The 23,503-nt window shown below is 46.4% G+C and overlaps 1 protein-coding gene across 1 annotated transcript in view; it reads right to left on the reverse strand.

Moving 5' to 3' along the window:
- Nucleotides 1-23,503, reverse strand: part of LOC122944191 (complement receptor type 1-like) — a 380,940-nt gene that overhangs the window by 149,330 nt on the left and 208,107 nt on the right. Inside the window, exon 8 of the mRNA XM_044302417.1 lies at nucleotides 17,249-17,425. Within this exon, the coding sequence (XP_044158352.1) occupies nucleotides 17,249-17,425 (177 nt within the window). The remainder of the gene's footprint in view (nucleotides 1-17,248; nucleotides 17,426-23,503) is intronic.

The raw sequence follows: 23,503 nt of genomic DNA on the forward strand, positions 1-23,503 counted from the left end.
ATTATGGGGACATTAGCTCAACTGTGGGCACTAAGCGGGGGTATTTCATGTACTGTCATATTATAGGGAGAATTATTACTACTAGGAGGTATTATGCGGAGATTTACTACTACTGGGGGGCTATGAGGAACATGATTACTAGGGCACTATAGGGCCATTATTACTACTAAGTGTGCTCTGGCAGAGAATTATTTCTATTGGTGGGATTTTGGGGAGCATTGTTACTTTGGGGGGCACCCTGGCACAGTATCAGCTTAGCACAATTATTTTTGGGGGACATTATTATCTTTATACTATTAGTGTCTGGGCGCAGTTATTTTTTAGAGCACTGTGTGCCAATAATTGTTGAAGGGGGCACTATCTGTGTAGTAGTAGTATTTCCAGGGGGACTGTTTCTGCAGTATAGTATTAGGGGTGGCAGGAAAGGGTGTTCAGAAGATGTGAAGATGATGGAAATGTGGGAAACTAATGTCTGTTTCTCAATCTCTGCAGAGACGGGAGCTGGCTGAAAAATCAGCATGGCGGTCTGGTCTGAATGGAGAAGATAAAGAAAGAGAATGTCTACAACAAAGGTGACAGCACTGGATGTAGGAGGTATGGGGGGCTATGCAGGAGAGGAGATGCTCCATTTGCAGAAGGAGGATTCAGAGCTGGGTGACGACTGCCAAAGGGGGCAGCAGGCCACGGGCGGGTGGCAGATGGTGGGGGGAACCACAAGCCCTGAGCAGGATCTGGGGAGGGAGGAGAGCAGAGGAGCTTCCTGGCTGTAGCCTGCTGTTTATTGTATAATGTGAAGCAGGCAGTGCAGCCAGGACAGGCCTCCCCTCTCTGTATGATGTGTAGAAACAGGCCTCAACTATAGAATTTCAGCTGTACAGTGTGTGTTGGGTGTGGCCTATTATATGTAGGAAGGGCTTTTAATAATGGTCGGGGGCTAAAAATTGGCCACTTGACTGAATTTGCCCCCCAGGACTAAGGCTGCCAGCCCTCCCCTGCACCCTGAGGTGGCCCTAAAGTAGAAACCCCCAAAAGTTACCCCATTCCAGAAACTACACCCCTCAAGGAATATTTCAAGATGTGTAGTGAGCACTTTGACCCATCAGGCATTTCACAGAATTAGGAAACGCTTGGTTTTAAAAATGAAAAATTAATTTTTTTTCCAGAAAAAGTTGCTTTACACCCGCATTTTACAGTTTAAGGGAAAACAGGACAAAATTCACCCCACATTTTGTTCCCCATTTCACCCTGAATACGCCGACACCCCATATGTGCTCAAAAAATGATGTATGGCCGCAAAGCAGACTTCAGATTGGAAGGAGCACCATATGGCTTTTGGAGAGTGGATTTTGCTGGAATGGTAATTATGAGCTATGTCTCATATGAAGACACCCTGAGGTGGCCCTAAAGTAAAACCCCCCAAAAAGTCACCCCATTCCGGAAACTACACCCCTCAAGGAATATTTCAAGGTGTGTAGTAAACACTTTGACCCATCGGGCGTTTCACAGAATTAGGAAACGCTTGGCTGTGAAAATGAAAAATTTTAATCTTTTGCAGAAAAAGGTTGCTTTACACCCACATTTTACACTTTCACAAGGGAAATGTCACAACCAGACAGCTGAGAAGCTCTGACAGAGGCCTTTCAGAACCTCCTCCTTGAGTTCTCTTTGTTGTGCTGTTCAGTTCTTCATCTCGTTAGCCTCTCTCAGCTGTCATGGAGTTGGACTGATTGCTTCCCTTTAAATCCCTCCCCATGGTGCATTGCTGGGCGGCTTATACTTTCTCCTGGAGTGTGTGTGCATGCTGATCTTGTTTTCCTGTCTGCTACAAAGTTAAGTGCTGAACATTTATCTGTTATTTTCTGTTTGCTGGATCCCAGGTGACCCTGACTCCCTCCGTGTCTGGAGTAGGGAGCCGGTGGTCGTGTCCCCTCACTATTGTAGGGTGTTCAGGGGTTATATAGTCGAGGTACGTGGATATGCAAACCTCCACCTTTCGGATCTTTGCATAGGCTGAGCAGCCAGGGATAGTCTCAGGTCTTGTGCAGGGGTCTCCCTTTTTGGTTCCTTAGCTTTGGATCCACTCAGTCATATATGCATGTTGCTTTGTCTTGTTTCCTGTACACCGTCTGTGACAGGAAAACAGGACAAAATTCACCCCACATTTTGTTCACGATTTCCCCCCGAATACGCCAACACCTCCTATGTGCTCAAAAAATTATGTATGGGTGCATGGCATGGGTCCAAAAGGGAAGTCGCACCATAGAGCTTTTGGAGGACAGATTTTGCAGGATTGGCTTTTGGGAGCTATGTCGCATATGAAAACACCCTGAGGTACCCCTAGAGTGAAAACCCCCCAAAAGTGACCCAATTCTGGAAACTACACCCCTCAAGGAATATTTCAAGATGTGTAGTGAGAACTTTGTCCTCAAAGGTGATTCATGGAATTGGCTGTAATAATGAAAAATGAAAAAATTTTCCCGAAAAATTGACTTTAGGTCCAAATTTTTTACTTTCACAAGGGGGACCTGTAGAAAATGCACCCCATAATTTATTACCCATTTTCTCCTGATTACAGCAATACCCAATATGTGCTTGTAGACTGCTATATGGCCGTACCACAGAGGTCAGAAGGAAAGGAGCACCAAATGGCTTCTGGAAGGCAGATTTCTCCGGAATAATTAACAGGCGCCATCTTGCAATTGAACACACCCTGAGGTGGCCCTAGAGTGGAAACCCCCAAAAAGTCACCTCATTCCGGAAACTACACCCCTCAAGGAATATTTCAAGGTGTGTAGTGAGCACGTTGACCCATCGGGCGTTTCACTGAATTAGGAAATGCTTGGCTGTGCAAATGAAAAATGATTTTGTTTTCCAGAAAAAGTTGCTTTAAACCCACATTTTACACTTTCACAAGGGGTAACAGGACAAAATGCACCCCACATTTTGTTTCCCATTTCCCCCGAATATGCCAACACCCCATATGTGCTCACAATATGATGTATGACCGCACGGCAGGCTTCAGAGTGGAAGGAGCATCATATGGCAGTTAGGAGAGAAGATTTAGCTGGAATGGCAATTGGGAGCTATGTCGCATATGAAAACACCCTGAGGTAGCCCTACAGTGGAAACCCCCAAAAAGTGACCCCATTCTGGAAACTACACCCCTCAAGAAAGATTTCAAGGTGTGTAGTGAGCACTTTGACCCATCAGGCGGTTCACATAATTAGTAAACGCTTGGTGGTGAAAATAAAGAATTACATTTTTTTCCAGAAAAAGTTGCTTTACACCCACATTTTTCACTTTCACAAGGGGTAACGGGACAAAATGCTCCCCACATTTTGTTCCCTATTTCCCCCCAACACCCCATATGTGCTCAAAAAATGATGTATGGGTGCATGGCAGGGCTCTAGAGTCAAACAGCTAAATATGGATTATGTTGACCTGAATTGGCAGACATGGATTTTAGGTGCCATGTTGCTTAAATAAATTCCTTAGGTCCCCAGAAATGAAAAACAACAAAAAGTGACTCCATTTCGGAAAGAGCGTCCCCTCTCTCCTTCTGTACCAGTTTGTAACTCGTCTTGTTTATGCTTAGTGCAATTGTCTGTATTATGTATGTATACCCGTTTTCATATGTACACCGCTATGGAATGAATGGCGCTTTAATAATAAATAATAATAATATGTGCTCGTAGCCTGCTGTATTGGCGCACAGCAGATCTCTAGAGGCAAAGTGCAAAGCATGTTTTTTGCAGGCCTGAATTGGTAGACATGGATTTTAGTTGCCATGTTGCATTCTAAAACTTTCCTGAGGTCCCCAGAAATGAAAAACCCCAAGAAGTGACCCCATGTCAGAAAGAACACCCCCGTAGTGGTGGAAAGGGTACTTTCCAACAACCACTACAATATGTAGTGGTTGTTGGAAAGTGGACATGCAAGTGAGGTGGACTAAATCAGATATAAATATTACAGGGAGCAAAAAGGATGAAATTAAATTAATATTCCATGCTAGAATGGTAGATTCTGAAGCAGTCCTGCATGCAGAGGCCAGGTTTTTCGGGGCAGGTTTTGCATTGGTAAATTATGTCTTTCCTTATCCCTCTTTTGTGACACACCCTGCATCTTTTTTGGGTCCTTCCCTTCCTTGCTGTCTGGGGGACTTGACCTGGAAAATGTTGCCCTGGTACAACACAGGCACCACGACTTCCAGAAGTACTGGGACCCTCCCTGGCCTGGGTTTAATAAATTAGGGCCTTGATAACCACCTCTTGGAACTGAAGGAAAGTTACTCTGTGGCCTGAAGATTGAAATAGGATGTACGCATTGCACATTGCCATCTTTTTTGTACCACACTTTTGTTTTTTGTGTGGCACTGTAGGGCTTCATAAGTTGATCTGCAAGATCCATCCCTCCCATGTGCCTGTTGTAATCAAGGATGCAGTCTGGCTTGTTGACAGTGGTAGTGGTACCTCGTACAGCGGCAGGGGAGCTGGCGCTAGTGTGAATGGTGGTCAGTACAAGGACGTCCCTCTTGTCCTTGTACTTAACCACCAGCATATTTTCATTGTGGAGAGTCCTACTTACGCCCATTCTCAGTGGTTGCACTACCAGGGATCTAGGAAGGCGTCTCAGATTTTTGCGTACTGTGCCGCAAGCCACAGTACACCTGGCAGTTAGGGACCTGAATAAGGGTATGCTGGTATAATGGTTATCCACATAGAGGTGGTAACCCTTATCCAGCAGTGGGTGCAGTAATTCCCACACAATCTTCCCACTAACTCTTCGGACGGGGGGGGGGGGGGCATTCTGGGGGTTCTATCCTGGAATCTTTCCCTTCATAAATGTGGAACTTGTGTGTGTACCCGGAGCTAGTCTCACAGAGTTTGTATTGTATATTTTTATGCCATCCCTTGCCCGTTTTCTAGGCAGGTATTGGCAGAATCTAATCCTCCCTTTGAACAACAATAGGGAATCATCTACACTGACATTTTTCTCTGGGTTGTACACCTCAGCAAACTTGTTGCTGAAGAGGTCAATGACAGGCCTAACCTTGAACAGTCGGTCAAATGTTGGGTCGTTTTGGGGTGGGCACTGTGAATTGTCATTTTAGTGTAGGAATTTTAGGATTGAAAATCTAAACTGACAGGTACAGGGATGGAGGGATCTGGAACAGCTGCAAAAAAAAAAAAAAAAACCTGTACAGCTATTCCAGATGTTCTTGTTCTTTCATCTTTTCAGCAGCAAAATGGTTAAATTTGCAGTGGTGGTACACCACAAGTCCCAGCAAGCCACAGCAGCACAGAAAGGCACGGAACCTCTCTGCATGTACTCATGAGCTAGAATGGCTACATGCAGGGAAGTTCAGCCTCTTCCTGTGCAGCTATAGCGCTGCCATTGGCTGGAGCGTTGTTCCAGCCAATCACAGCGCTGGCAGGGGACCCAAAACACTGGTGTCCCCTGCCTCACCTTGGAGGTGACCGGTGCTGACCATGCTGACCTTACCTGACATGGCTGCCTGCCGGTAAGAGCAGCCATGGTGCCGCGATTCCACCCCGATCTTTCTCCAGAGCCCCGCAGACCTCATAAAGTACATGTACGTCATGGGTCTTTAAGTCCCGTCCAGATATGACGTAAGTATAAAGGTTTCTGTTGTCCAGACTAAAGGACAACGTTCTGCCTGCCTGACAATCGCCTGCTTGTCAGTGACAGAGACCGCTGCACAGTATGAGGAGGAGCGATACTGCGGGTTCGGCTACTCTGCTTGCATAAACTCGCAAAGCCAAGAACACCCGTGCATGAACACTTTGCCACTTGACTGAAGTGGGTGTGGTGAGCAATAGATACTCTATTCTACAGTGTATCCTACATTATATATATATATGCACTTTTTTCCAAATGCCCCCACAGCGGCACGATTAACAGGAGGATTATCCCGCCTCCCCCAGAGACAGGAAACAACGTGGAGATCTTTAAATAGTCCCCTCCCCTTACCTGCTCCAGTTGTTTCCTGTCCCTCTGGGATTGCGTGGAGATCCTCCTGCCAGGAGAAGCGGCAGGATTTTGTTATTTTTTCTGCACCTGACCAAGTTCGGGCAGAGAGCGGGGTCATGGGACGCGCGGTTCGGTCCTTCCTGGAGGCAGCCCCGGGCAGTGTCCCGCGTATAATCGCGAGAGGACGGTGGGTCACGTGGCGAGATCTCGGGACGTCGAGTCTCGTCGGATGACGTGCTTTCCCCTGGACAACGAGCATTTAAATAAAGAGCGGGAGGTGCTTCTGACAGCAGAGCAACCATATCTGCACCAGGGGATTTAGACACCGGAGATCGCTAGACCCGGCAAAGGCCAGCACCCCGGTAAGCTTCCCTCCTATGAGGAGATTTTGTTTGAGTATGGTGTTTCCTACTCACTGTTGGGAGATTGCATCTTCTTTAGCACCAGGGATGAGGGTCTATCCCTATCACTATTTAGAAATCTGCCTCCTTCTGAATGCACCTTTTGTCCCATAGGTCAGGGATACCCAAAAGTGTGTTGAATCTGCTCAGCGAGTCAAAAAAATGCTCCATATGTAAAAAGGGACTACCGTCTGGATATAAGAAACCCCTTAGTGCTAAATGTCTAGAAAGTATTGTGTCTGAGGAATCCCTGTCCTTACTGGATAATATTACTGTAGACATATTGTTAAAGAGGAAGTGAGCAGCGCTGTGGACCTTAAGTTAGCTTCCGCAGCTCAAAAACCTTCCACTTTTATGTCTGTTATGTCAGCACCCTCTGAAGTTGATCTCCAAGAGGATGATTTGAATGAGGGGAGTTACCTTCAGGATCCGATTCCAAATCCTCTGATGACGAGTCTGGGCGCCCACTTTGTTCTATTGAGGACACTGATTCCTTATTAAAAACAATAAGAGCAACCCTGAATTTAGAAGAGGCTAAACAACCAAAGTCCGTACAGGATCTTATATTCAAAGGATTGGGAGAAAAGAGAGTCTTTCCTCTACATTCAAGTATAACAAAGCTCATAAATAAGGAATAGACTTACCTAGATAAAAGAACAGGTGTATCTAGGATCATGAAAAGGAAATATCCTTTTTCTGCAGAGGATACTACCCTTTGGAATAAATGCCCAAAGGTAGACGCCCCCATAGCTAAAATGACAAAAAAGTCAGCGCTCCCGTTTGAGGACTTAGGTCTCCTAAAAGACCCTATGGACAAAAAAGTGAAACGTTTCTAAAGAGATCCTGGGAAGCATCAATGTCCATTTTAAGACCGTGTGTGGCAGATCTATGGCTATCTGGATTAATCAGCTAGAGTAACATCTAATGGCAGCTACTCCAAGAGAGGACATCACCGCTTCCTTGCCTATGATTAAACAGGTGGCAAATTTTTTGGCAGATGCCTCAGTTGACACTATAAAGCTGGCAGCAAAATCAGCGGCCCTTTCTAATGCCACTAGAAGAGCGATTTGGTTAAGATCATGGTCAGGAGACGCGGCATCTAAAAATAAGTTGTGCAGTATCCCCTGTGAAGGGGATAGGATCTTTGGATCTGTACTTGATGACATTCTTGAGAAAGCCACTAACAAAAAAAAGGGTTTTCCATCAGATCTCCGTAATTTTTGTCCGAAATGAAATTTCACCTCAGCCACAAGGGGCAGGCAGGACCAGAAAAAAAGATTTTTTTTCTTCCAGATGGCAGACGGGTAGAGAAAGGTTTTCTCTTCAACCCAACAAATTCTTCCCAAAAGTCTCCAAATCAATGATGCCAGAAGCATTGTGGGAGGAAGACTAAACAGATTCTTTCCAGCTTGGGAAAACATTTCCAGGTCCCCCTGGGTTTTAGACGTGATAGCAACAGGTTTTCCTCCTTACCTCTGGTTGTATTCCGGGTGTCCGCCTGGCCGTGCGGAGCCAAACGGATCCGTCCAAACTTACAATGTAAGTCAATGGGGACGGATCCGTTTGAAGTTGACACAATATGGTGCAATTTCAAACGGATCCGTCCCCCATTGACTTTCAATGCAAAGTCCGGACGGATCCGTCTGAATAACTTTTACACTTATATATTTTTATTTTTTATATAATGCAGACCGATCCATTCTGAACGGATACCATTGTTTGCATTATAGGAGCGGATCTGTCTGTGCAGGAACCAGACAGATATGCTCCGAACGCAAGTGTGAAAGTAGCCTAAGATTCACAATTCAGGGGGAAGAAAAAATACTACATTTTCAGTTTCAGGTCCTTCTGTTTGGCCTAATTTCCACACCAAGGGTCTTTTCAAAGATAATGTCAGAAGCAGTAGCAGATTTACATCAAAAAGGGATTTTGGTTGTCCCCTACTTGGACGATTTTCTTATTGCTGCCGAGTCAAAGCAGATCCTGGAGGAACAACTGATTATTGTGCGTCAGGATCTAGAAAAATTAGGATGGATGATAAATCCAGAAAAATCGGATCTTCATCCCGAAAAAAAGAAGATATTTTTTAGGAATGTTATTGGATTCAGATCTTATGAAGACCTTCTTGCCAGTAGAGAAGCGGTTAAAAATCATCCAGGAGATTTCTCTATTCCGCAGGAGGAAAAAAGCATCCATTCGAATAATAATGAAGATATTAGGTTTCATGTCTTCTTCGATTCCAGCTGTAAAGTGGGCACAGGCACATTCTCGGACTCTTCAAGCGTTCATGTTAAGAAATTGGGACAAATACATATCCTCCTTAGAGAAGAAGGTAAAATTGCCCCATTATGTAAGAAATTCCCTAGATTGGTGGCAGAACAGGAGAAATCTTTGCAGAGGGGTACCTTGGCTGGGGGGCTCATTCAGACCGATCAGTGATACAGGGAACATGGCAGAAAAACCTAAGTCTAGCCTCTTCCAACCTGAGAGAATTGTCAGCGGTTTGGGAAGCCCTAAAAGCACTTCAACCAGAAATAGAAGGAAAAGAGATAAAAATGTTATCAGACAACATCACAACAGTCATTTACTTGAACAAGCAGGAAGGTACAAGAAGCCCATCCCTGTCAAGGGTATCAGAAAAGATATTCCGATGGGCATAGAGAAATATACACTCTATCACAGCAGTACACATAAGTGGAAAAGAGAACAAAATCGCAGACTTCTTAAGCAGAGATACCCTGAAAGAAGGAGAGTAGAGTCTAAAACAACAAATCTTTTTTTTAGATAACACAAAGATGTTTTTTTCCAGACCTAGACCTGTTTGCAACTGGTCAGAACAGAAAAACAGAAAGATTTTACTCTCTACCCTACAGGGATCGTCTAACTTTCCCAGCCTTGGCCAAAGGAAAATCTGTATGCCTTTCCCCCGTTTGCACTGATTCCAAAGATCCTACAAAGAGTACTCCAGGAGAGTACTACAGGAGAGTCACAAGCTAATCCTAATCACGCCTTATTGGCCAAGGAGGTTTCCGCTACTTCTGAGAATGTCGGCAGGGGACTTTTGGATTCTACCGAATATTCCAGACCTTCTACATCAGGGTCCAGTGGTACATCCAAGGTCATCAGGTCTTCGTCTGACGGCCTGGAATCTGAACGGGAATTACTGAAGAAGGGACTCTCTGAAGCAGTAATCTCTACTATACTTCACAGCCAAAAGACTATCACGTCAAAAATGTATGATAGAGTCTGGAGGGCCTTTCAAAAATTTACAGAAGGTAACACTGGGGTTCCCTTTATGATCCCTAATATCTTAGATTTCCTACAGAGCGGTTTGGATAAAGGGTTAAGAGTTAGCACCATTAAGGTCCAGGTCTCAGCCTTTAGTGCTTATTTAGATACTAGACTTGCAGTAGATCTCATTAAAAGGTTTATTAAAGGGGCCCGTAGAAAGGAACCTATGGGTAGAGCCACTGTCCCTCCCTGGGATTTAACTTTAGTGTTATCCACTTTAATTGAGTCCCCATTTGAGCCTTTGCCTGAGATTTCTTCAAAAATGCTAACATTAAAAACCTGTCTTTTAGTTGCAATTACTACAGCTAGAAGGATAGGGGAGATACAGGCTTTTTCATGCAGACCACCATATTTAACAATTAGAGATGATAGAATAGTGCTAAAACACACTCCCTCCTTTTTACCGAAGGTTGTGTCAAAATTCCACCGTTTGCAGGAAGTATCTCTCCCTTCCTTTGGATCACCAACAGGCGGTCAGGAGCAAAGGCGGTTTCACAATTTGGACGTTCGGAGATCGGTGTTGACCTATCTTAAGACAACAGAAGAGTTTAGGAAGACAGACAGACTTTTTGTCTAGTTTGCAGGGTCAAACAGAGGAAAAGCAGCAAGCAAAACTACCATAAGCAGATGGATCAGAACGATAATCCTGTTTTGTTATGATCTAAAAAAGATTTTTCCCCCAGAAGGGTTAAAAGCTCATTCAACGCGATCAGTCGCAGCTTCATGGGCTGAGTCAGCTGATGTCCCTCTGGAACAGATTTGCCAGGCAGCCACGTGGTCTTCGCCTTCAACGTTCTTCAGATATGATCAGTTAGATGTATTAAAAAATAAGGACCTGTCCTTCTCTCGCAGAGTGTTATCTGTGGTTGTCCCTCCCTAGACTTTAATTTCTCTGGTATTCCTCCTGTCAATCATGCCGCTGTGGGGGTGTTTGGAAAGATTTCAATTACTTACAGGTAATTGGTTTTTCCTCTAGCCCCCACAGCTGCACGGGGAAATTCCCCCTACATTATGTTTATTCTGAAGACATTTTTTGTTGTCTCTCTGAGTGTAATTTATTGTTTCATTAGAGATAAATAATAATATGTTGCATCCATTTCAGAGTTTCTCGGTTATTTACTGGAGCAGGTAAGGGGAGGGGACTATTTAAAGATCTCCACGTTGTTTCCTGTCCCTGGGGGAGGCGGGAAAAACCAATTACCGGTAAGTAATTGAAACCTTTCCCCCTAAAGTGGGGGGAAATGTCAGTGCATCTTATGGGGTGAATACTAATGATAGCTGCCATTATGGAAGTGCTCATTAGTACAGGAGGACTGGGAAGTAGTGAATGCAGCACTCCCTGGCTTTGTACTGACCTCTTCCTGGTCTTCCTCGGCTGCTCTCTGTGCTGTGACTGCACACAGCATGAAGATTTTGGCGCTCTGTGACCTCACGCTGTGTGCGTTCGGTCACAGCACAGCGCATGGCTTGAAGAACGAGAAGAGCGTGGATGTCAGGAGCTGCAGTGGTGTCCAGAGCTGGAGAAGTAAGTTGGGGTATGGGAGTCTGATCTGAGGTCTGCTTTGTGGTCATTTACATCAGGCTCTGATTTGAGGTCTGCTTGGGGGATCATTCACATTGGGCTTTGATCTGATGTCTGCTTGGGTTCATTTACATTAGGGCTCTGATCTGAGGTTTGCTTGGGAAGGGGGATATTCACATTAGGGCTCTGATCTGAAGTCTGCTTGGGGGGCATTCAAATTGGGGCTCTAATCTGTGGTCTGGTTGAAGGTCATATTCACATTGGGGTTCTGATTTGAGGACTGCTTGGGGGTCATTCACATTGGGAGTCTGAATGGGGGAGTCCTATTCAAATTGGGGCTGTGATCTGAGGTCTGATATAGGGGTCTTATTAACATTGGATGTCTGATCTGAGGTCTGATTAACATTGGGGTCTGACTTTGGCTCTGAGGTTAGGTCTGATTAACATAGGGGGTCTGATTGGGGCTCTGAGCTGAGGGCTGATGGAAAATATATTTTTCTTAGTTTTCTCCTCTAAAACCTAGGTGCATCTTTTGGGTAGGTGCATAAGGTGAAAATGTGATTATATATCAGTATTGCATGCAGTCAGGGTGGTGCCCTGTAGAGCAACCAGAATGCCATTCTGTGCTGGGCTGTGCATGAGGGTGGATGGGTCTAGGCAGGGTCTGACAGAAATTGATCAGATGAAGCCTCTATTCTAGTGTGATGTACAGTGAAGAGAAAGGCTTGAAAGAATAATTGAGTAGACTAGGGAAAGGGTGGGTGTGCTAGACAGTGCCTTCTAGCTGCAGTTACTGCCACATACAACAGCTGCAGCTGCTGCAGAACCTCAAAAGCAGCTATCTGCCACACATTTTTTTCCTCATTTCAACAGAAATACAGTTATTGGTGTGGGGGAGTGAGATGGGAAAACTGGACACCTGGAGCAGCTGTTACGGGCAGGGGCAGTACATGTCTTTCACGGCACACTGGGTCAATGTTTTTTGGGGCAAGGCAGCACTCCAGCAACAAAACCAGATGCTTTTGACCCCTCATGATTGCAGGTCCTTAACCTCTTCCTCCACCTCCTCCTTGGACATGCTCCAGTCCCCAATAGCAGCAGCGCACAGCGTCACTCCCCCTCATTCCAATCACATGTCAAATCAAGCGTTGGAATCCAGTGTTGGAGCTAATAAGCCTGGGAGAGAGTAGCCACACAGGTGAGCAGATGCTAAAGTACATCAAGCAGCAAACATCCTGCTGGCTGTCACTCCAACAACCACAACTGGACAAGGAGGTCAGCAACAATGGCCGCAACCTAGTGGGCCTAGGTCTGACATATTTTGATCCTGCATGAACAGCATTAGCGGCATAATCTCTCCCAAACTGACCACATTAGAAGGCAAATTGACTCTGGATGTTTATTTATTATTTTTTTTACATGTTTTGGCTGTACATTTTCTTTTCTCTTTAGTGCCACTACCACCAACCTCCTCCTTTGATGTCACCACCTCCTCATCACCCTGATCTCGTTCTCAGGTCCTGCCAACACAATTATCATCATAGTCATCATCCTCCCAAACACTTTACTCATACTGTGATATGTAAATGGCTCCTTGCCCCTCCTCACAATTCGCTCCTCTGTATTTGCCCTTAGTGCCACTGCCACCACAGATACTAGTGCCCCTACCACCACTACAATGGCTTTAAGTTTCACTACTACCACCACCAACACAGCATTTCAGTCCTTAGGTTGTTGTTCTGAACCACCTCATGGCAGTCTGAATGCTGACTTTTCTCATCAACAGCAAGACTATTTTGAGTATTTTCCATAGTATCCTGGCTGTTGTCTTTTCTTAGGAAAAATAAGGCACACCACTAAGAAGGGGCAGTGAAGGCAGAGATGATGTAAATCAAAGACTTCTATGTGGCTGCAAGGAAGAGGAGCAGGAAAAATCCATTGACCTCTAGATCAAAGGCATGATGTCAGACTCAGAGGTAGGTAACATCAATAACAATCTGCTGTGATTCAGACGAGTTAGCATCCAGTCCAGAATGTTATCCTCTTTGTCCACAATAATATACTGTTGCCTAGCGGAAACAAGGGAGACTGTGGCCTGCCACTACTACTGAACAGATAGCTGGTGCATACTGTGCTGCTTGCACTACTACAGTCACCCACAGTGGCCTGGGTCTTTTGTTTTCCCCACTCGTAGCTACTCTGTCATTTACCAGACATTTTACTATAAAGCCTATTTAAACAATTAGAAGTCACAGGTTTAGTACACTTATTAATGGATCAAGACACTTTGCAACTGAATTATTGGGAAAAAAAAGAACTGGCCAAGATCTGCGGGTGAAATACGGTATACACTGACCGTGATGTTGGAAAATACTCCTATTAAACACTTACGGTACTAATATTAATTCAAGATACTCTGCAATAGATCTGTTGAAAATATGTGCAATTGGACACAGTCCACTGCAAAAACATACTCTGAGGGTTATGCTGGAGAACACACTTATTGTGCACATTCATATTAATTAAAGAAACTTTGGTTTTTGCTCTAAAATGCACAATACAAATAGCACAGTGTTCAGTGCGACTATGCTGCCTAAAACATCATCAGCCAGCAGATTAGTCTTTTTATATTAATTGGATTGCTAAATGGCTTGTGCACATAAAAAGGGGTACGACTGCAGCTTTGAAAATTAATGTGCAGCTCAGCAGGGTCTGTATGCATCTAGCTCAAGCCCTGTGACATAAGGGGCGCAGTCACAGGGGGTGCAGAGGTAACAGTCGCTACCGGGCCCAGGAACCTGAGGGGGCCCAAAGACCCTTGTGCACATAAGACGACACCAGTATTATAGAAAGTACATGCTGGGAGGGCTTTGTCATAGGTTTAGCACTGGTGCCCAGAATGTTAAGGCTGGAGGGAAGGGGTCAGCTGTAGAATATGGGCTGTTTCAATTTCTGTCTCAGGCAGCAGGAAGGCTATGTGCTCCCCTGTCACAAAGTACAGCGGGAAGGGGGCCCAAGCTGAACTCTTGCACCAGGGCCCATCAGCCTTTAGCTATGCCCCTGCTGTGACACACAGTACACTGACTGTTCTGTCCCTAGTTTAAAGCTAGTCTTTCTAGCAATTTATTAACTCTTAACTAAATATAGCATACCAATCCTTAACACTATCCCTGAAAGACAGAGATGTCCTCTCCTGTCACATCATTGGATAAGCTGAGAATACACATGGCATCTCTGCTTGGGATCATATAGTGCCTGCGACATGTCTATGTTGTCCCCAGGGGCCTAACTACCATAGCGGCAGACCATGCGACTGCTATGTGGCTCAGGGCAAGAGGGGGCCCAGTCTTAGTTGGGATTATCTCCTTTTCTATTAGAATTGAAAACTTGGTCAGGACTCTCCCCTCTAAAGCAGGGATGGCCAAACTGCGGCTCTCCAGCTGTTGAAAAACTACAACTCCCAGCCTACAGCAGGGTATGGTGGGAATTGTAGTTTCACAACATCTGGAGAGCCGCAGGTTGGCCAGCCCTGCTCTAAAGGACAACTTTTAGCAAATGAAGCAGTGGACAAATGGCCCAAGGGAAACCCGTCTGTCCTGTGTGGGGGGCCTGGTTTGATCCTTGCTATGGGGCCCTTACATCTCTATGTACGCCACTGGTTGTCTCTACTTATTTGCTGTGAGCCTAATTGTAAGGCATGGACAAGCCTGTAGGCCAGGGACCTGCCTGGGATCATGTGATCCTCCGTCTTCGTATTCCCTGCCCTGCTGTGATCACTGGCACATTTGAAATGGAAAATGGCAGATACCATTTTACATAACGATGAAATGGTAGGTAAGAGGGAAAAAGGAATATCAGCGGCACTATGCTAATAGTTCACCTGTGAGCCCCTTGCATCTGTCAGGAATCCAAAGACACTGCGGTTGCTTGCAATGACCGGAAGCAGTGGTGCTCAGCGTGTGTGAAGAGGGATCAAATCAAGGAAATAGACGAGACGCGGCACTAACCAAAGGTCTTGCTCTGGATAGTTGCTTTATTGCAGATCAAGTCACTCAATTTATCACGTGTCGTACATCATACATGGTTTATGTTGTTTCATGCAGCTGCAACAGGTTCTATATTGGCAAGACTATCAGGCCCTTACTTGAAAGGGTGCGTGAACACCTTAACTCTGTCCACACGGGGCGACGTTCGCCCCGCCTAATTGAACATGTCCGTTCTATCCATACTGGTGATCCCTCTGGCCTCTCCTTTGCCGGCATAGAGACTGTGGGACCCATCCCACGGGGTGGGGATCGCCACCGTCTTTTGCTGCAACGGGAGGCCAGATGGATCATCAGGACGGGAGCTATGGGACCCCATGGCATCAATGATAAGAACGACATGGCAGTTTTTCTATGACTCCATTATCCCCTAGTCAGTATTGGGTTTAGAATTATACCCCTTTAAAGGGAACCTGTCACCGGGATTTTGTGTATAGAGCTGAGGACATGGGTTGCTAGATGGCCGCTAGCACATCCGCAATATCCAGTCCCCATAGCTCTGTGTGCTTTTATTGTGTAAAAAAAAACTATTTGATACATATGCAAATTAACCTGAGATGAGTCCTGAACGTGAGATGAGTCAGGGACAGGACTCATCTCAAGGTAATTTGCATATGTATCAAATCGGGTTTTTTTACACAATAAAAGCACACAGAGCTATGGGGACTGGGTATTGCGGATGTGCTAGCGGCCATCTAGCAACCCATGTCCTCAGCTCTATACACAAAATCTCGGTGACAGGTTCCCTTTAATACCTCTGGTTCCATCCCTGTATTTTCTCTCCTAAGCAATTGCGTGCTTCTCATGTATGATTATCCAAATATTCCCTCATGTATCCCTACCCTAGGCTGCTGGCAGTTGTCACCTTAATAGGAGTTTGCCTATTGGCATTTTTGCAGCAATTGCAATGTTTGTATTTGTATATGACTTGATTACCTCCCTGTATCTCCCTCTGTTTCTCTGCAGCTGCGCACTTGGGGAGCGTTTGGGATCACCATGGTGATGACAGGCAGTCTTCCTTTAAAGGTACGTCCGTGCGCCTGCACGTCACAGCCGGTCTGAGGAAGCGCGACTTCTGCGCGAAACGGCCGTCACCGCTGGTGCACATCGTGGCCATCCCGCTCCCCCGCCTGCGCAGTATGTTATCTGATCTGCAATAAAGCAACTATACAGAGCAAGACCTTTGGTGAGTGCCGCGTCTTGTCTATTTCCTTGATTTGATACCATTTTACATAATTTGCCCAAATCAAACCTTGAAAGTTTTGTCGGGAAGCTGAATTTTCAGGAAATTGTGAAAGAATTACACTTGTTTAAGGGTACTTTCACATTAAGCGTTATTCTTTTCTGGTATTGAAATCCGGTAAAGGGTCTCAATAACGGAAAAATACGCTTCAGTTTTGTCCCAATGCTTTTCGAATGGAAAGCAATCCGTTGAGTATGCATCAGGATGTCTTCTGTTCCATCCCTTGTACGGTATTTGACCGGACAAAATACCGCAGCTTGCTAAAAATTCTAGAACACTACCGCACTTGCCTGATCCGGCATTCATTTCCATTGAAATGTATTAGCGCCGGATCCGGTACCAAGTGTTCTGGAAATTGCAGCATCGCCGGATCCGGTTTTCCAGTCTGTGCATGCGCTGTTCTTTCTAGCTTTAAAAAAATTAAATACCGGATCCGGTTTTCCAGATGATACAGGAAAGACTGGTCCGGTATTTCAATGAATAAGTCTAACAGATCCGGATGTGGAAAAAAAAGATTTCTGTTTGCATACAGATTTCCAGATCCAGCAGGCAGTTCCGCCAACGGATTCTAACAACGCTAGTGTGAAAGTACCCTAAAATAGATATTTTTTCATCTCTAGTGTAGGCCTGTTCAATTTATATTTGTCATTATACAGTATGTCATTTGTCATAAACTAAAGCATTTTCTATAGCTTCTATATATTTAGTGGCTAGTCATAGTTTCTTAGTTTTCAAATGTTAAACAAATGAGACTTACGTATACATTGAGGAGCTTCGTTCCATCTTCCCTCAAGACACTGAAATATGCCAGAAAGACGTCTGCTTTCTGTCATATAACCTTTATTGCATTCATACTGCAGAAATTCTCCATTCTCGTATTGATTTTTAATTTGGTTGAATTTTCCATTTTGAAGTCTGGGAGCTGTGCATGTTACTAGGGCCAAGAAGAAAAACAACATTCAATACAATATTTCAATCCCTACACGTCACAAACCAAAGTCATTATTAGACATATAGTCCATTACTAGGTATATTCAGTTCATGCAAAATAACTCCTTAAGTCCATGTCCACATAATGACTTTCATTTATGTACAGCATATGTAGTGTACGGGAGAGTAATACCCCGTCACTACAGAAGGGTCACTTGGGTACTGTTGTTCCCCCTGTATTTATGGGGAGGTTGGTATAGAACATCTTGTTAATGTAATGCTATGTACTTCCTGTTACTGTGAAAGGTGCATGTGCAGGCCGGCTAGGGTGTCATTCCAGCTCTGAGTCACTAGAGGGAGCTAGGGAACCCTAGTTTATATAAGGCCCAGTCAGGAAGTAGTAGTAGTTCAGACTGTGGAAAGAGGAGTCAGAGATGACCCTGTGTCTGAGTCAAGGCCAGGCTATGGGCCTGTGAGAGTTGCGCAGGCCTGAAGCCTGCCGATTAGGAGAGGGTAGTAAAGGCCCTGTAACCGGGTTCCGGATCCAAGGAAAAGGTTCCCCTCCTGAGTCATCATCCGTTTAGCTGAAACATCATAAGCAAGCAACCAGCCAGGACACAGAATACCACAGAGGCCGATCAGATAAAGCAAGAGGTACTCAAGAAAGCAGAGGAGGTACTAGATAAGGATAGCTTCAAGGATACGCCAGCTATAGGGCATTGGACCTTGGAGGAAAAGTCACATGTTTCAGGACCAGTCAGGAATAGTGTGCAAGCCGCCTGTACTACATCTCCTGTAATTAACACTCTGTAAAGAACATTGCTAAGACCGGCCATTCTGTACTTCTAAGAACCAGCTGCATACAAATAGAAACCAACTGTCTTTCATGGAACTACGCTTCCAACTGCGTCCATGTATTATTATCACTGACATTCAGTAAAGTTCCCGTTTTGGTTGGCTATCCTGTGGTTGCTTCATTCTTCTACAATACCATACACGGCGTGTCACCGTTTAATTGACACTGGCGTCACGAACTTTTAATCACCTGCCTGTTCCAGTATCTGCCCCATTGAAGACGACAGTGGATCCCAGGTTAGTGGGTCAATCTGCACTACAAAGCCCAGCATACACTACTGACTCCCTGGGACACTGCATCGCTCTTTTTGGCGTCACGAACAGGATACGCATACTTCTGAAGTGCAGAGAAGTGTGAACTGTAGTGCTTTAACTATTCCACCACCGTATTGCAAAGACTGTAACCTTTATTCCCAAATCTGTGGATTACAACTGTGCCTGGGAGGAAACAGAGACGCTGTACTGTGTTGCGCTGCCCCCAGAGAGAAAATCGTATTTATGGACTGTGATTTATTAGACTTTTCATCAACCTGCTTGCTGTCATTGAATTGCGGCATCAGGACACCCAAAATGGCCGCCGATGCCATGAAGCTTTTTGCTGCGCCATCACGATGTACAGAGGCGCGAATATTTGGCGCCCAAACCCTCCAAGAAGGAGGTGGAGATTGTCCTGGAGCGCCACCCACCTTGAGAAATAATGATGCGGCTGACTTCCCTGGAGAGTTACGCCTGGGAGGCGGGCCTCAGATGGAGGTAGACCGGCCCAGTGTGTGGGAGGAGCCAGTGTCGACTCTGCACCCAGTGAGAGAAGAGATGGCGTGCGCTGAGGAGCTGGAAGTTGAGACCACGTGTGAGTGGGGCGCCACTCCACCGGACTTTCCCGAGTTGGGGCCATGGGACCCTCTAGCCTGGACGGCCACCCCCTGGGGACAGGCCATGGATTTGAGTATAACCCGTCCTCAGTCCCCACCGATCCGTCGCCGGCACGCGCAATGGCCGACTATCATGGCCGAATTGAAAGCCGCGGTGGCTAAGAAGAACACCAGCCGGAAAAAGAGGTTCGAGGAAATGGCCAAGTCCATCCAAGGGGACTCTTTTCCGGGTAAGCCCCAGCTAGAAAGGCGCCGCGGGATCGTGGTGTCCTTTGATAAAGAAAAAGGATACGGGTTCATCCAGGAGTTGGGAACTGGCCGGGACTTTTATGTGAACCGGCGGTCGGTGAAGCGGCACTACCTCCCGGAGCATCTCCATAACTTGACCATGGGAGAGATAGTGGAGTATACCCCCGCCGAAAGCTTACGGGGCCCCTACGCTACCGCAGTCACTCGCCCGAAGGTGCCGGCTGAGACCTGGGACCCAGAGAAAGAGGAGATAGACCCGAGTGAGACAGAGGAAGTGAGAGTTGAACCGGCCCGAACCACCCACCTGCATAGCCAGGTTTATCTAAGCCCCGATGTCTTCTGGGAGCCCATCGTTTTGCAGGGGCTGGAGGAACGATATCCCCCTCCTGATGCGGTGAGGCGAGAAGAGGAGAGAGAGCGGCAGGACAGCTGCCGGCGGGCGGAAGAATGTGCAGAGGCCCGACGTCAAGCAGCAGCTGCCACCGTTACCCCAGAGGCCACTGTCACCGGACTTCCGGTAGCCCCGACGACCTGCACCAAGGCTGACCTAGAGGCCCTACGCAAGAGAGTGTATTGGGTGGAGGACCTCGGGTACGCGGGATGAGTGCAGTGGATCCCGTTTCCCAGGACTGATGCCGAAATGGAGGCAATGAAGGACAAGCCTCCCCCTTTAAAGATCGTCAGAGGAGATGGATTCCAGATGTGGCCGGCCTTGCCAGAACAGTTGCTGCAAGTTCCGTTCATCGACTCTTCATCTGAGGAGGAGTATGACACTCGCCTGTGAGTAAGCCCTTCTTCATGTCCGTCTCCCTATTGGCCGTTTTGTCCCTCCGGTTGGCAGAGCTGGTCAAGCTTGCTGCCAGTTACACACGGCCGGTGGCATTCTAACCGAATGATAGTGCCACTGTATACCACTGCTTCCAGCTGCCCCTGCTGTGTTTGGGACACCCGGCCTGCTGCAAAAATCCCAGTTGTGCCTTAGTTTGCACTGTTTTCCTTTTAACCCCCATTTCAGGTTGAAAAGAAATTTTTATGTCAGCACTATTTTAAAGGGTAAGCAGGACTTGCCAGGATAACATGGCCCTGGTATTGTCAGAGTCCTGTATTGTCATTTTATATCTGTGCTGCTGACAGTATTTAATAACCGGTTTTTTATTCACGCCTATGTGCCCAGAGATGGACTTCCTATGTGCAAGGTTAATTTTATGATGGACTTATTTATTGTCCTGGACTATCCTGGTTCTTTAAACATCCGCTGTGCCAGGTCAGCGCCCCAGTTCCACTCACTATCCTGAGAAGAAGAGAACGACGCCCCTTGTCACCACACTTCACCTTTGCCAATTGGGTCTGATATGAGTGTAATTGACATATATGTATGTATGCATGTGTCTTTCTCTATTTCAGGTAATGATTCCAGTTGGGCGGGCCCTGATGGAGTACGAGGTCGTACTCAGCTTAAAGCAGCGGGGTATGTAGTGTACGGGAGAGTAATACCCCGTCACTACAGAAGGGTCACTTGGGTACTGTCGTTCCCCCTGTATTTATGGGGAGGTTGGTATAGAACATCTTGTTAATGTAATGCTATTTACTTCCTGTTACTGTGAAAGGTGCATGTGCAGGCCGGCTAGGGTGTCATTCCAGCTCTGAGTCACTAGAGGGAGCTAGTTTATATAAGGCCCAGTCAGGAAGTAGTAGTAGTTCAGACTGTGGGAAGAGGAGTCAGAGATGACCCTGTGTCTGAGTCAAGGCCAGGCTATGGGCCTGTGAGAGTAGCGCAGGCCTGAAGCCTGCCGACTAGGAGAGGGTAGAAAAGGCCCTGTAACCGGGTTCCGGATCCAAGGAAAAGGTTCCCCTCCTGAGTCATCATCCGTTTAGCTGAAACATCATAAGCAAGCAACCAGCCAGGACACAGAATACCACAGAGGCCGATCAGATAAAGCAAGAGGTACTCAAGATAACAGAGGAGGTACTAGATAAGGATAGCTTCAAGGATACGCCAGCTATAGGGCATTGGACCTTGGAGGAAAAGTCACATGTTTCAGGACCAGTCAGGAATAGTGTGCAAGCCGCCTGTACTGCATCTCCTGTAATTAACACTCTGTAAAGAACATTGCTAAGACCGGCCATTCTGTACTTCTAAGAACCAGCTGCATACAAATAGAAACCAACTGTCTTTCATGGAACTGCGCTTTCAACTGCGTCCATGTATTATTATCACTGACATTCAGTAAAGTTCCCGTTTTGGTTGGCTATCCTGTGGTTGCTTCATTCTTCTACAATACCATACACGGCGTGTCACCGTTTAATTGACACTGGCGTCACGAACTTTTAATCACCTGCCTGTTCCAGTATCTGCCCCATTGAAGACGACAGTGGATCCCAGGTTAGTGGGTCAATCTGCACTACAAAGCCCAGAATACACTACTGACCCCCTGGGACACTGCACATATACACAGAGAAGCAGGAGCGTAACAATCACGGACGCAGGGGATGCCACCGCGACCTGGCCCGGTGGCGGGGAAATGGGTCCACTGTGCTCACATGTACAGTGACAATGCCGGGCCCCGTTACATGAAGACTGGGGGCAATAGGGGCCACTACTAGGGGTGGTGGGCGGCACTACTGGGAGCAGTGGGGGGTACTACTGTGAGAAATGGGAGGCACTACTGGGGTTTTTACTGGGGACAGTGGGGGAAACCACTAGGGACATTACTGGGGGCAGTGGGGGACTCTACTAGGGACTGTGGGGGTCACTACTGGGGGAAGTGGGGGACACTACAGGGGAGAATGCTGGGGCAGTGGGGAACTCTACTAGGGGCAGCGGGGGACACTACTGGGGACATTACTGGGGGCAGTGGGGACACTACTGGGGGCAAATGGAGGTCATCTTCCCAGCAGGCAAAGTACAGATCTAAACCTCCCAAGGTAACTGGCCACATTATAAAGCTGTGATCTGGATTTACAGTAAAATGACATTGCTTAGGCTTGTATGACACCTGATGATTTATCGGCAGATGATTGCTAACGAACATTCTTATGAACGCTCATTAGCGATCATCTTGCAGTGTAATACTGTCGTCGAATGCAAATCTTTTGGCATATTGAAAAATGATCATTTGCAGCTGGCAGATTGTGGTGTCTAATCACGATCTGCTGCCGGCAAAAAACTATACAGCATGGGGACAGGTGTTGGCACAGCGATTACTCCTCCCCATGCTGCAGAGGAGATCACTGCATGTTATAGCAGCGGTCTCCTCCACTAGCGAGCAGTCGATTGCTGGCATGGAACACCTCCTTCCCAACAATCTCCACATCAGGCTGGGTAATATAACCTTTAAGCCTCTTGCACACGTTACATTACGTTCTTTGCATTCCATATACAGACCATATATGGAACCATTCATTTCAATGGATTCACAAAACAAAAACAGAAGCTATGTAACAAAAACGAGATGGGGGCGGCACCACTCACGGCGGCTCGGCGTGCAAGCGTGCCAGAATCCAATGCAGGATATGGCTGTGGAGGACACACACAGGCGGCGGTGCTCAGCTATGAAAGCAAGACTCAAGCTGAAGGTAATGTAGAAAGATGAAAAAATAGCGGCACTCACCAGTGTGGTCAAATATTGCAGCTTTATTGTAATCCACAAAAACATCAGGCAGTGGGGGAGAGGCAGTTCACCGCACGCACAGGTCAGCGGCGGCCGTTTCGCGCTAAATGCGCTTCATCAGGCTGAACGTCAATGCGTGCTGGTGCACAGCTCCTTTTTAAGTGCCGGCGTGAGCTGCTGTCATGGAAACTGACAACTCAGGTCACGTCCGCACTGGGGAGATAATTAAAACAACGTACATATTAAAACAATGTGCAAGTAAAGCGCATGCAATCGCCAAAGAAAACGCACATATAGAACACGGTAAAGGGGGGGGGGAAACAAGAGTGGAAGCCCTGCATACTTGGGATATTACAGAAACGGACTTAGATCATTTCTATCATTGAGTCCTAATTCCCCCAGGGCTCCCGTGCGCAATACCCATTTGGCTTCTCTCTGTAGCAGGAGGCGGTGTCTATCTCCCCCTTGAGGGGGCGTGGATACGACTTCCAACCC

The sequence above is a fragment of the Bufo gargarizans genome, chromosome 7, assembly GCF_014858855.1.
Source record: "Bufo gargarizans isolate SCDJY-AF-19 chromosome 7, ASM1485885v1, whole genome shotgun sequence".
Taxonomy (NCBI): Eukaryota; Metazoa; Chordata; class Amphibia; order Anura; family Bufonidae; genus Bufo; species Bufo gargarizans.